The sequence below is a fragment of the Nycticebus coucang genome, chromosome 10, assembly GCF_027406575.1.
Source record: "Nycticebus coucang isolate mNycCou1 chromosome 10, mNycCou1.pri, whole genome shotgun sequence".
In the NCBI taxonomy this organism is placed as follows: Eukaryota; Metazoa; Chordata; class Mammalia; order Primates; family Lorisidae; genus Nycticebus; species Nycticebus coucang.
In genome coordinates, this window is record NC_069789.1 from 89674340 (window position 1) to 89687502 (window position 13163).

The window sequence follows — 13163 nt, forward strand, 5'->3', positions numbered from 1 at the left end:
ATATATAATCATATGGTCTGCGAAGAGTGACAGTTTGATCTCCTCTGTTCCTATTTGGATTCCCTTGATTGCCTTCTCTTGCCTGATTGCAGTGGCTAAGACTTCCATTACAATGTTAAAAAGCAGTGGAGACAGTGGGAATCCTTGCCTGGTTCCTGGATCTGAGTGGAAATGATCTCAATTTTACGCCATTCACTATAATATTGGCTGTGGGTTTGCTGTAGATGGCCTCTATCAGTTTAAGAAATGTTCCTTCTATACATATTAAGCATTCTGATTAAGAAAGGATGCTGGATATTGTCAAAAGCTTTTTCTGCATCAATTGAGAGAATCATATGGTCTTTGTTTTTTAATTTGTTTATGTGATGTATTATATTTATGGATTTACGTATATTGAACCATCCTTGGGACCCTGGGATGAAACCCATCTGGTCGTGGTATAACCAGCAACTTTTGTGGTGGACTGAAGTAAAACCCATATAGAGCCCATGCACCATCCAGGTGGCTGTGTAGTAATGAGGGAAAGCTTTTATGTGACAGGTGGAGTTGAAATTAAAGAACTGGTGACTGAAACAGTCAGGACTACTCATCCAGGACCAATGAAATGATGTGACCCCAATGTCCATAAACATTGAAATGAGTCATGAACAGGAGGACACTAAGATGTTATTTATCTATTAATTCAGGGCTAAGTCCAGGTCTGAAATTACAATGATTAATCAAATGATAGCTTCTCCCAGAGGGAGCTATTAAAATTTACAAATGTTACCAAAATGCCAAGGAATACGAACCACATAGGCATTTAGCTAACTTGAAATCAAACATACCACACTTGTTAAAAAAAACATAAAAGAAAGAAAAAAGAAAAGTTAGACGGTAAAGAGAACAAAAGAGACAGAGGGAGGAAAGAGGCACGCAGGCAAAGAGAGAGAGGGTAGCAGGGGCAGCAGGATCCAGGTGAGGAGAAAGGCCTTTGTTTCACCAGCAGCTCTTTCCCCTGCTGAACCAAGACCAGGCCTCTACTTCCCCAAGGAAAGACAAGAGTGCTGGTGTGGGGATAGATTCTGAAGGGGTTTTAGAAAGTAATTTGGAATAGACAGAATTTTCTCCTTGCTGATTTTTAAGCTCAGTTTTTAAGCTCATCTTCAATTGAAATGCAACTTGTCTGTAAAAATAAACTAAGCAAACCTGTGTTTGCTTTTTTTTCCCGGAGGGGGTGGGGGGGGAACATAAGCAGCATACATTAAGTGCTATTCTGAATAAAACTCTAGATTTTTAAAAGGTGCAGAACCAATTAACAGACTTATATTTAACTAGGTGTGGCTTTCATGGACTCTAATCTCTATTTTATTAAAATAATGACTGTGGTGTTTTATAAACTATTGATGGGTTCTTGGGAGATATTTTAATGAATTAAGGGATGAAACAGAAGCAAAATCCAATAACTATTATAGCTTTGGGTTGTTAATCAGATTAATCTACATAAACCCAAGCTCATTCTTTTCACAACAAATATTTTTAAGTAATAAGAAAACATCAAATAAATGTAAATGATGTAACTTGCCATAAGTAATGGTTAAAGTACTATGATTAAGAGAATGAGGTCTACCATCAAATTGTCTGGATTTGATTTCTGGTGCTACAATTTAGAATCTGTGTGACTGGGCACATTTTGTGCCTCTGCATACCTCTATTTCTTTATCTATAAAACTAAATGACAAGGATACTTATCTCATAGAGTTGGTGGGAGGAGTTAAGGAGTTAATGCATGTAAAACATCCAAAATCATACCCAGATACCTAACTAGTATTAACTCATTTCATACTTACAAAAAACCCTATGAAGTAGTTACTATTTTTATTGGATTCTATTGTAGATTAGAAATCTGAGGAACGGTGAGGTTAAATAATTTGCTCATGATCTCAGAGCAACTTCACAGTCTCAACTCTGAAGAATCACTACACTATGTTGCTTGTCAGTTTAGTATCATCAATGAAATTACTTTTAAAGGAAAAATAGGAGAAGGGGAAATCGGAGAACAAATTGGACAAACCATTAAATTTAATCAACGAAGGAACCATAGGGTTTCAACAATGGGGTAACAATCATCTGATATTCCTTTAAGGAGACAATGTAAACAGTAATCCCATTAACCAGATTAGACCCTTCTGAATACCCACAGTGCTCAGCAAGAACCTGCCCTCGTCTGTGATGTACTTTCTCCAGGCTTTATCCTCTTCTTCCAACAGCAGCTCTGACTCTAGGGTGGAGAGGCAGGCCTCCCCACGTGCAGGCCCTGTGATCTGTGAGGAGCCGGCCCTGTACCATGTGTTGTGGCCTCAGTCCATCGGTGGCTCTCACTCTCTGGCCACAGTGACTAGGTCAGAGACAGGCACAGGAGCCAGGCCAGTCCAATCACACTGAATCCTGGGAGTCTTTTTGAAAATCTGGGGGGAAAGACATATTTCTGCTGCATTCAAACTAGGAAGGAAATTCCCTGTGGACGGGTGGTAGTCATCTTGCAACCCTTCGGGACCCAAGAATGAGGCCAACAGCACAGAAGCAGACCAAAAATACGGAAAAACTGGAAGTAATTCACCATGGTACTCTGAACCATGGATTGAACAGTACTTAATTCTATCCCTGAAGCATTAAATTATATAAAGTAATACATTTCCTTTTTTTCCAAGATCGTTTCCATCTGAAAGAATCCTAACTCGTGCAAATATTGGTACCAGGAAGTCAGAGGAGGGTAGGAGTTCAGAGTGACAGACACTAAAAGGTGAAAGTAGTCTGGTAGGGACAGGGTGGGAGAGAGATGAAAGTAAGTTAGGGTGGGAGTTTGGCAATGCAGTTGTAAAATAATGAATTAAACTCTCACCTTTTTAACCTTGGACTCAAACCATGTCCTTACAAGGGGACATGGTAGGAAAACTTCAGGATGTTGCGGGGCACAGAGAATATTTTGAGATCTGTAAGAGGTGCTAAGATAGGAAGATGTGACTAGTGTCTACTAGAACTAGCTTTCAGAAAACAGGGAGGAAAGAAACCCTACTTGGATAGGAAAGGTCTTTTCTGTTTGCAGCCTATAATGCAAAAGATGGATAACCCAGTTACCTGGAGGCTTGCAGGTTGGGGAAAGCCAAATTTCATACTAAAGTCTAAAGTTAGAACAATAGTGGGCACATGGTTGGCAAACAAAACAGTAAATAAGCTTGGGACTAGGAGATACCCTGGTGCCAGGCTGGTGCAAACACCTGCTCTACTCTCTAAGGAAAACGTCTAGGAGCATTTTAGCAACGCTTTCTTGTCCTAGACTCTTGAAGCCAAAGGAATGACATCAATCCTCCTGGCCTCTAACATATTCAAACCCAGGACACTTCACCCCACTTCTATTCAGCTATCCATACCTTCTGAAGACCAACATGGTTCCACAAATACCTGTAGCCATCACTTGTTGGCACTCCTCCAGAGTCTGTTTTCTCTTATCCCAGTGACACCTCTGACGTTTAGATGATGTTCTCTTGACTCTTAAATGTTGAAATACAGCATCCTGCCCACTGACTTCAACCTCCCACCTCATCACTTTTTTCCCTTCATCCTAGCACAGATTTTTCTCTGATTTCAGTAAAACTTCCAGGGCCCAGGGTTGTTCATCTCCTTTCACTCTTCAGTCAACATCTTTTGTCTTTTTATTTCCAGATTGTATTTTCCTATTTTCCATGCAGTTATGGGTGCCCAGATGACTGAGTTCTGTTCAATGCACTGTCAGCGGAAGTGATGTATGGCACTTACAGGATCATCCTTAAAAACCTCCTCACTTAGGCTCTGTCTCCTTCCCATCTACTGGAAGAAAGAAGAGTGTTCCAAAGTCCAGTCTGCCCCTGATCATGTGAAGCAAGATGCACCCCTCCCCATCTTGAAGACTTTCGTTTGAATTGTTAAGGCCTCGTGAACAAAACCTTTCTTATGGCAAACCACTGGCATTGTGGGGCTTGTTTATTACTTGGTTGATTGTGATTATTAATACATCCAGCAAAACCATTCATAAGGAATTACACAGTCTTTTACAAACTCAACCTGTCTCCAAAACTCTAACTCATCTCTCTTAACCATACATGCTGCCTCACTAGAAAAACCCCAGATCAGGATATCAATTCAACTGTCTGTATTCTCAGCTTTATGCTTCCCTCTACCCAACTGCAGAGTAGAAGAGTAATTCACAAGACCAAGAGAACTGGTGCTACCACTGCACCCTCAGATGGTCCCCAGCACTGAACAGGGCTTGTCACAAGTTCCTCAGGTCCTTGGAAACCTGATTCTATTGACCACGGCCTCCTTGAAACATTCTCTCTCATTAGTTTTCATTCCACTATTCTGTAAGTTTTTCCATGTCTCTAATCACTACTTAGACTCCTTTATTCAGTTCCTCATTTCGTTCTAATTCTTTTTTCTCCATCATGCTTTAAATCCTATATTTCCTTCCACTCTCCCATCCTTTGGAAGTGATCTCATATACTCCCATGGCTTTAGCTACAATATATAAATGTAATATCTATACTTCAGCTACCATGTATAGTGTGTGTGTATAGACAACTATAAAATTTGTACCTCCAGAGTACATGAGTCCCGAACCTCGAACTTTAATGATGTCCCCCATAGCCACAACGTGGCCCCACATTGAAATCAGCATCTCCTTCTCCCATCTTCACTGATGCTTGCTCCCCTTCTCCTGCACTCCTTTTGTCAGTGGGTCCCACTATCCATAAACATGGAAGGATGCCTTAACCACTCCCCAAAGTATTAATACTTACCACCTTCCAATTCTAACCCCTGAAGATATTGTTTTTTGAATTCGTCTCCTACATACCTCTTGCCACCAACATTATCCCTCCTGAATTCTTTCATAACCATACTCAACAATTTCCATATCTCTAGTTTTACTCCTTTAATCCACTCCACATGGCTGACACACAGATCTTTTTAGCACAAAAATCGGTTGTTGCTAAACCCCTTCTGTTGGAAGATCCTTCCATGGCTGACCAATATCTTTGGAAGAAATAGTTCTCTATCTCTTCCACACTCTAGACACTTTTATCCAACTTCCCACTGGACATTTTTACTTCAAACTCCCAAAGTGTCTCACACTCAGAAAGCTACCCCTCCTGACCCTGGATCCAAATTTGACTTTCTCAGTAGAAAAGCACCACCACCTTACCTGTGCCTAAATCAGAAATCTGGATGGCATTGTACACAATCTTCAGCCTTCTCCCCTACATCCAGCTCACATTTTTTTTTTATTCTTCCTACTTATACCTCTTAAATTTATGACTTTTTCCTCAAATCCAGTACAAATATACAAGCCCAGATCACCATCATCTTTTGTCCTCATTAGCTTCCTAACTAGCTTCCTTTTCCCAGACTTGTCTCCCCTCCAAAGCCTTTCTCCACTCTGCAGGCAGAAAAATCTCTCCAATGTGTTAATATGGGCCGGGCACCCTGTAATCATAGCATTCTGGGAGGCCAAGGGGAGTGGATTGCCTGAGATCACTAGTTCGCGACCAGCCTGAACAAGAGTAAGACCCTATCTCTACTAAAATTAGAAAAATTACCCAGGGGTTGTGGCAGGCACCTGTAGTCCCAGCTACTAAGGAGGCTGAGACAAGAGGAATGCTTGAGCCTAAGAGTTTGAGGTTGCTGCGAGTTATGACGCCACAGCATTCGACCCCAGGGTGACAGAGTGAGACTTTGTTTCTAAATAAATAAATAAATAAAGTCAGTATGATTGTGCTTAAAACCTTTTAATGTTACTCCACGGCTTTCAGCTCTATTAAACAACTTTAATAGAGCTTAAGTCCCAGTGAAGAAAGACAAAAGAAGTAATAAATAAACAAAATTGTTTGAGATAATAAAATAGAACAGATCATGCAAGGAGGGAGGGTGACTTTAGATCTGAATTTCAGGGCCAGCTTCTTGCAGAAGTGGTGTTTCAGTGAGACTTGCAGGGTCAGGAGGAGCTAGCCTTGGAAAAGGAGGCAGACTTTAGTTTACTTACTTACCATCCTCCCCACTGGGCTGTGAGCTCCCTGAGGGCCAAGCTCTCTGAATACCCACCACAGACTTTGGTACACAAAGGTTTCAAACACATGTTTGACGAGTGGAGAGATGAATGAAGTTTAAATTTCTCACCAGTCTAACTTTAAGTGAAATCTGTGCTCACATTTTTTGGTATATTTGTTGACATTTTTTGGTAAAACTATTAAAAATTTTTAGGCAGACAAAAACAAATGTGTTTGAGACTCTAAAGGAAATTTTTGCTTTCCTGAAATCATTCTAAAGCATTTCAACAGACACTGCACAGCAATGCCTTACCACCAGGAGTCCTAAAAAAATAAAATAAAATAAAATAAAATAGCAAAATGGATGAACCACTTGCCAGGATACCGCAGGGTATTTCAGCCCCACCAACCATAAAAGCCAACATCAGTTAGAAGGCTGGGCTCTAAGGCTCCCTCTATTGGAGGCTCTTAGTAGGCAAAACATTTTTTTACATATACCCACATCAACATCAGATACTCAGATCCATAAAGAAAAACCAATCAATTCATTATGGTCCATTTCTGCTAAGCAGAAAAAACAACAAAGGATCCCTTTAAAATGTATTATATCGTGTACATTACTGGATTTTATTCTGGAAAATAATATATTCCGGTTCAAAATCTCTTACTTGAAAATTGAAAGTTGTTGGGTTTTTTCTTTCTTTGTTTTAACAAATTTGGCAGCAAAATTTGATGTGATGTGATGTGAGAAGATTTATATCTTCCATTTAGTCGACGTGGTGTGACTATTGATTTGTTTCTCTGAAGATACAGAATGTGTTTGTCACAGGGTGCTGCCTCTGAGCCCAGAGGAATGTTGGGCAATCTATGATAGAGTCAATGTATTGTCTTTCTAAAATCCCCCAAAATTCTTACCTTCAAGGCATGTCTGGCTCCAACTGGCCCCAAGGGTTTGGGATAAGGGATCTATATTCTATTATAAAATGCATCCAATTCTATCACCTTTAGTTATAAAACATCCACAATGTATGGACTTTGAAGTATCCAGCAAAAGTAAAGACACAGAAATGCAATTAGCATGATTTTATCATTTAGAAGTAATAGAATTGAAAGCTGTTCTGAGTTCCCTTTGATTGAAAGTATGCATTTCTGCCATTTTACTATTACTTTTCCTATAATATAGATTTCTGTGAGCTAGAGATGCTTCTGATCATGAGGAAACTTTTGGAGATAAATCCTTTATAACACACCAGCCTATAATCTGGGCACTGCAGGCATCAGAATAATTTGCCATAGTTTTTAATTTTCCTCCGTGTTTTATTTTTCTCATTTTATAATTTTTGTTATTTTCTGATACTTACTATTTCCCCTCAAAAGTTTCAAGAAGCAGTACCTACCTTCTGGGAGCAAGGTTTCTACTCTTGATAGGACATATATCCTGTACTTGGCTGCAAACCTCAGTGTGCACGTTATTTCTGATTCCCTTAATCACCCTGCAGAGGTATTTCCTATTCTTTCCATCAGATAGTTGAGCAAACTCAGGCTCAATTTGTCCAAGATCACATGGATTCTAAGCAGCAGAACAGAATTTGAACCCAGGAATGTCTAAGATCCAAAGCCTGTGGTCTTCCAAACATCATGGGGCAAATAATTGACCCATGTTCCAATCTCATTTCCAACTTGTGCATAGTTAGAAGGATAAACCTGCTTCGTCCATGGTAGAAATGAGAGTGCAGTATTTTCCTCAATTCCTATGACAAATCACTTGAAAGTGTCTTGTCTTTATGGTTCCATAAAAATGGAGATTCAGCATCTACTTTGCAAAAAATTCAACACTATAGCCACATAAAATGCCAATGGATACAATTTTGCTTTTTGTTTTATTATTTAAAAAAAACAAATACAAATGATTGGAATTGGTTAGGCTTAATCAACAAATACACCAAAACCAGATGTTTAATATTCACCCACCTTTTAGAAGCACCATGAACACTTACAAGAAATATTATCATACAAGGAAAAAGAGAAAGGCTTACATCTCATAACAACATAGCATCAAAGGACAGAGATGTAGATCATTAATGATTTTAATTATTTTAAGGCCCATTAAAATTAGAGAAACATTAAAGCACCCACAGTGTTAAGGGTTTAATATTACAGCATTTTAGAGTTTACTAGTTCATACCTTTCAATCACAGCAAGTTATTAGCAGTGAAGGGATGAACCCTCTTAAGAGGATTTTTACTTCAATGATAGGGTGTTATGGACAAGACAACCTAAGTTTAAAAAAAAAATTAGTAGCAAGCACTAGTTGAGTTAATCAGTTACAGACAGACTGTGCCCTTGGGAAGCTAAATGGAAAAGCAACAGTAAAGCTTACAGAACTTAGCTCGTACAATTTGCCTTGAAGGCGGAAGATTGGTTCCCTGAAATAGCAAAGAATTATATGCTTTAGTTCAGAAAAAAAGTTTTTAAAATAAAGTCTGTTATTACCTCTTCTCCTTTCAAAACAATGGGGAGAAAAATCTAGAGCAGAGGTTTCAATTTGTTCAATAATTGTACCTCTGCACTTTTTTCAAAAACTCTAAAACCATCATTGTTTTGACTTGAAAAGAAATAACAATGCAAATATTCATAATCACATAAACATAAAAGAAACAGCAAACTGTCGAGTTAATACAATCTCTGCGGAGCGCTATTAGTCAGAGACAGCTGGTCAGCCCAGAAACATAAGAACTCAAAAGATGAGATCTTCTTAGGAATTAACATCTTCATTAACCAACCAGAATTTAGTGTGGCAGAGATTAAATCCAGTAACTGCCTTCTTTATGAGCTGTCCCTTCACTGATACCAAGCTGTGCAAACGTGTGAACTAGTCAGCAGCTCAGAAAGCTCATGCAACTACTCACCGAATTTTAACCTTGAACTGACTCACAGAGTCAATGTTAAATTCATTTTAGGAGTAAGATAAGCAAGCAAAATAGGACATGAGGAGTCAAATTTGAAATGCAGAGCAAGTAGCAGAAAAGTTATTTAAAATAAATCAATATAGTTAACTGCATAAAATAGCCAAAAAGAAATGCAATTCACTCCAAAACCTTTAAAGCAAAACCAAAACAGAGAGCTGCACTTCAAGCAAAATTTGCACGGGATTAATTTGCATTAAAAAAATAGTCAATCAAGTGATTTAGTTCAAGTTCTTTGGGGCAGGCATGCACTGATTCTCTTAAACAACTCCTACCTGATTTCCAATTGTGGTTTTCTTGTGAACCTGACTGCTCCTCTGCTGAGCACTGAGAAAAGCAAAGGAAAGTAACACTGAAGAAACACATAAGACTTTTTTCTGAACAAGTAATAGATACTAAAAAATATATATCAGAATACATATATACATATATAGATATAGATATAGATGCTTTTAAAAAAAGAAACCAACAACTGTGACAGAGCAATATCAAAAATCCAGGCTGGCTAAATTCTGGAAGCAAAACCAACTCAGTGAGACTCCTACTAGCAAATAATAATCACAAACCAGAAATATAATAACACCGATGGAAGAAAAGCTCCATTGGTACATCAATAAAAATATGAGTCGATATATTTGCCCCACAGGTATACAGAATAGCTGTAATGAAAACTAAGTTATACATGACTAAATATGATGTTCTAAGTATTTTATAGATTAGTGGTCATTTTAATTCTCACAACAGCCCCATGAAATAATTACTCCTTTTAGTCTTCACAGAGGAAGAGACTGAATCACAGGGAAGCTAAGTGACTCTCCCAAAGTCCCTCTGCTAATTAATGGCGAGACCCGGTATTTGACTCCATATCCCAAACTCTTTGTGGTACTATCTGACCTCGTTGCTTTGAATTCCACTACACGCTGACAATTCCCTCAGTGCATCTCCAACGTGGACCTGTCTTCCCAAGTCTGGACTCGTACATGTTTTTGACAACTCAGCATCTCCACTTGGGCGTCTAATGAGCATCTCATACATAGTATGTCAACAATGAACTCCTGAAATCCCCCCTAAAACCCTCTCCACCCAGAGTCTTCCCCTTCTTAGTGTCAGCTCTAGACCATACTTCCAAGGGCTTAGGTCAAAATCTTTGACTCATCTTCCTCCTACATCCCACATCCAAGCATCAGCAAATGCTGCTGACTATCTTCCAATAATATATTTAAAATTCAATCATCTTTTTACTACTGCCAAGATTCCCACCTCAATCCAAGCTGCTCTCATCTTTCACTCAGATATCTATAATCATCTACTTTCTGGTCTCTGATTCCACACTTGTCCCCTGACACCTACTCTCAACACAGAAGCTACAGTGACCATTTTAAAAAGGATTATGTCACTCTTCTGCTCAAAACCCTCTACTGTCATTCCACACCATGGCAAAAGACAAAGTCTTCACAGGGGTCCATGAGGCCCTACTCCACTAACCCCAACTCTCTGCTTCTTAGAGTCATCCGTCCTACCTTCAGCTCATTCACTGGAGAGTTCCAGCCACAAAGGCACCTTCTCTTTCTCCGACCACCCAGCACACTCACACCTCAGAGCTTTTAGGCCAGCTCGCTGCCTAGAGTACACCTCCCCCATACATCTGCATGGCTCACAGCATCTGCAGTTTTACCCTTTTGGTGACGTCTGTCCTGACCATCCTATTTAAAACTACATCCCTCCCTTCCTCTAAGACGCTCATTCCCTTTATTCTGCTTTCTTTTTCTCTACGGCATGTTTCACCTTTCAGCTTCCTATACAGTTTATTTACAGTTTGTGTCTACAAAGAACCTGGCACATAGTTGGCTTCAACAAACATCTGCTGAATGACAAGTCCAATGAGGTTGATGCTATTATCACCCACTTTACACATGGGCACAGAAAATTAAAATTAGACATAACCCCATCAGTTTAACCCCAGAGCCCACACATTTAAGCAACATGTTACTCTATCTCTTAAAAGGACAAAGGGTTTCTTCTGGTAGATCCATGAGGGAGCCCCTATCAATATTAAAAGAATGCAATTAATTTTGGTTATTCTGATAATAACCAAAGTCTTGCTGAAAGACCAGCAATACTCAATATTTTCCATCAGAGAGGGTTGAGTAGTGGAATAGTCTAAAATAGAAAAAAAGGTATACTAGGGCCAGGAGTCGCTGTTTTAAAGTGATGAGATGTTGTGGTACAGTAGCAAGTTAGACATCAACACCCGACATAGAACAGGTGTTCAAAACAGCAATCCCTCATAACCTCCCTTGATGTATTTAAGCTGCTTCCCTTCACTCAAACTCATGAAAAACCACATACCAATTCAAGCAAGGATGGGCAGGGAGTGGGTAATTAAAGGCCATACTGTATTTGCTTGCTAAAGATAGTTTGTGTGTATTTTTGCTTTTTAATTAATTTACTAATTTCAGTTTCTTCCTTCCTCATTTTTTGTTGTTTTTCTAGCTTTTAAATGATTAATTCCCTTAATCTCTATGAAATTCATTTCTCTTCAAACATTTCTCTAAATAATCTAAATCTATGTTATTCAAGTTTTTGTGCATGAAGCTGTGAGAGAGGTGAAGTTCATGTGTGGCTGTGGCCAGGATCCAGCGTGCCCACACTGCCCTCTGGCTGCTCACCAGGCCCCCGCGCGTGGAGCATCTCCAACCCTACTTGCCTAGTGCCTCAGAGCTCTTCCTTACTATCTTTCTCCACTAAATGTTCCCATCCCAGGGCCCTCCTGGCTTCCCTCTCTTCCAGGAATAAATGGGAAAACTATTATCAGAATGAAATCAGGCCTTCTTCATGACCTAGGATTATCTCTTCCAAGCATCATAATTGCTTTTTAAGAGTTTTTTAAGGGACAATGTTTTCAATAAGGCAGTGACTAGTGGTAATAACTTCATAATTATGAGAGACCCGCGGATGTTTATTTTGAACAAATTGGAGATGCTAAAATTATGTACAGGTTAGATTAAAATCACATAAGGGAAGGGAACAAAAGGCACAGAGATTGTTTATGACTCCTTTGCTACCTTGAGCACAGTCTGATAGACATGGACTTCAGTTTCTCGGCTGTAAAATGTGTACGTGTGTGTTTTTAAGAAAGGGGCAGACAAAAGCAGAGAGAAAGAGAAGGAGTGAAGGACTGAAATGACTGCTTCTAAGGTTCCTTATAGGCCTAAAACCCCTTGAGAAGCAAAGTACTCTCAAAAAACTGGATAAAGAGAATATTCACTAACAGCTTTCAGCAATGAAATAATGCATATTTAGGACCTGCCACTTATAAGAATGAATCTACAGAAGGAAAAGTAGATTTATTTTATAAGCCAAGTCAAATATTAGAGTTAGAACAGAACACTGAGTTACCTTTACTTTCCATCTAAAAATTAATTCCTCTGTAGCAACTGCCCCCATAAATGCAAACATGCTGTTACTACCAATGTATTTAGATACTTAGTTACTTTTAAAATAATATAACAAAATGTAAATAAGATGCCTACTTAGAATATATCCTTTCTCATAATCAGAAAACATGTAAAGATGTACAAGTTAATTTGAGCCCTTGGGCAGAGATGGATATACTTACCATATTTTGCCATGTATAATGTGTACTTCTTTTGCCCAAACTTTTGAGAGAAAGGATGTGCATTACACATGGGTAGTACAGGTTAGGAGCAGGGGACCCAGGTGGGCCTTCCAAGGCTGCTGGGCCCTCTTACCTGGGCCCACCTGGTGCATAGGGGTTCCATCCCAGGAGGATCCAGGGTCTGCTAGAGGCCAGAGCGGCCTCCACTGAGCACCACAAGTGGTAGTAGGACTGGTGAGGTGGGCTGTGGTTTTGTGGGGTGAAGGCCAAGGCCCAAGGACCAGCCACAAAGAGGGGGCCGGGAGCCCCACAGAGGCCCCAGGGACTGACCGGGCTGCCTCAAATGATTTTGCCCCACTAGCTACATGAGTGGCCATCTTGGCTACAGCTCCCCAACATGAGGCTTCTCTAGGTGGGGGCTCCTGGGAGAGAGGGAAGGTGCAGGCTTCAAAGAGCAGGCAGCTGCAGGAGGGCAGTGCAATTTACACACTTGCCAGGGGAGCATCATCCCTGCCCAGA

General features: G+C 39.8%; 1 protein-coding gene across 3 annotated transcripts in view; it reads right to left on the reverse strand.

Annotated features, from left to right (window-relative positions):
- Positions 1–13163, reverse strand: part of DNM3 (dynamin 3) — a 600651-nt gene that overhangs the window by 307460 nt on the left and 280028 nt on the right. For 2 of the 3 annotated variants that reach the window (XM_053604810.1, XM_053604811.1), the window contains exon 13: positions 9301–9352. In XM_053604810.1, the coding sequence (XP_053460785.1) occupies positions 9301–9352 (52 nt within the window). Of the gene's footprint in view, positions 1–8455; positions 8486–9300; positions 9353–13163 lie in introns of all 3 variants that reach the window. The other variant, XM_053604809.1, reaches the window with a different exon arrangement.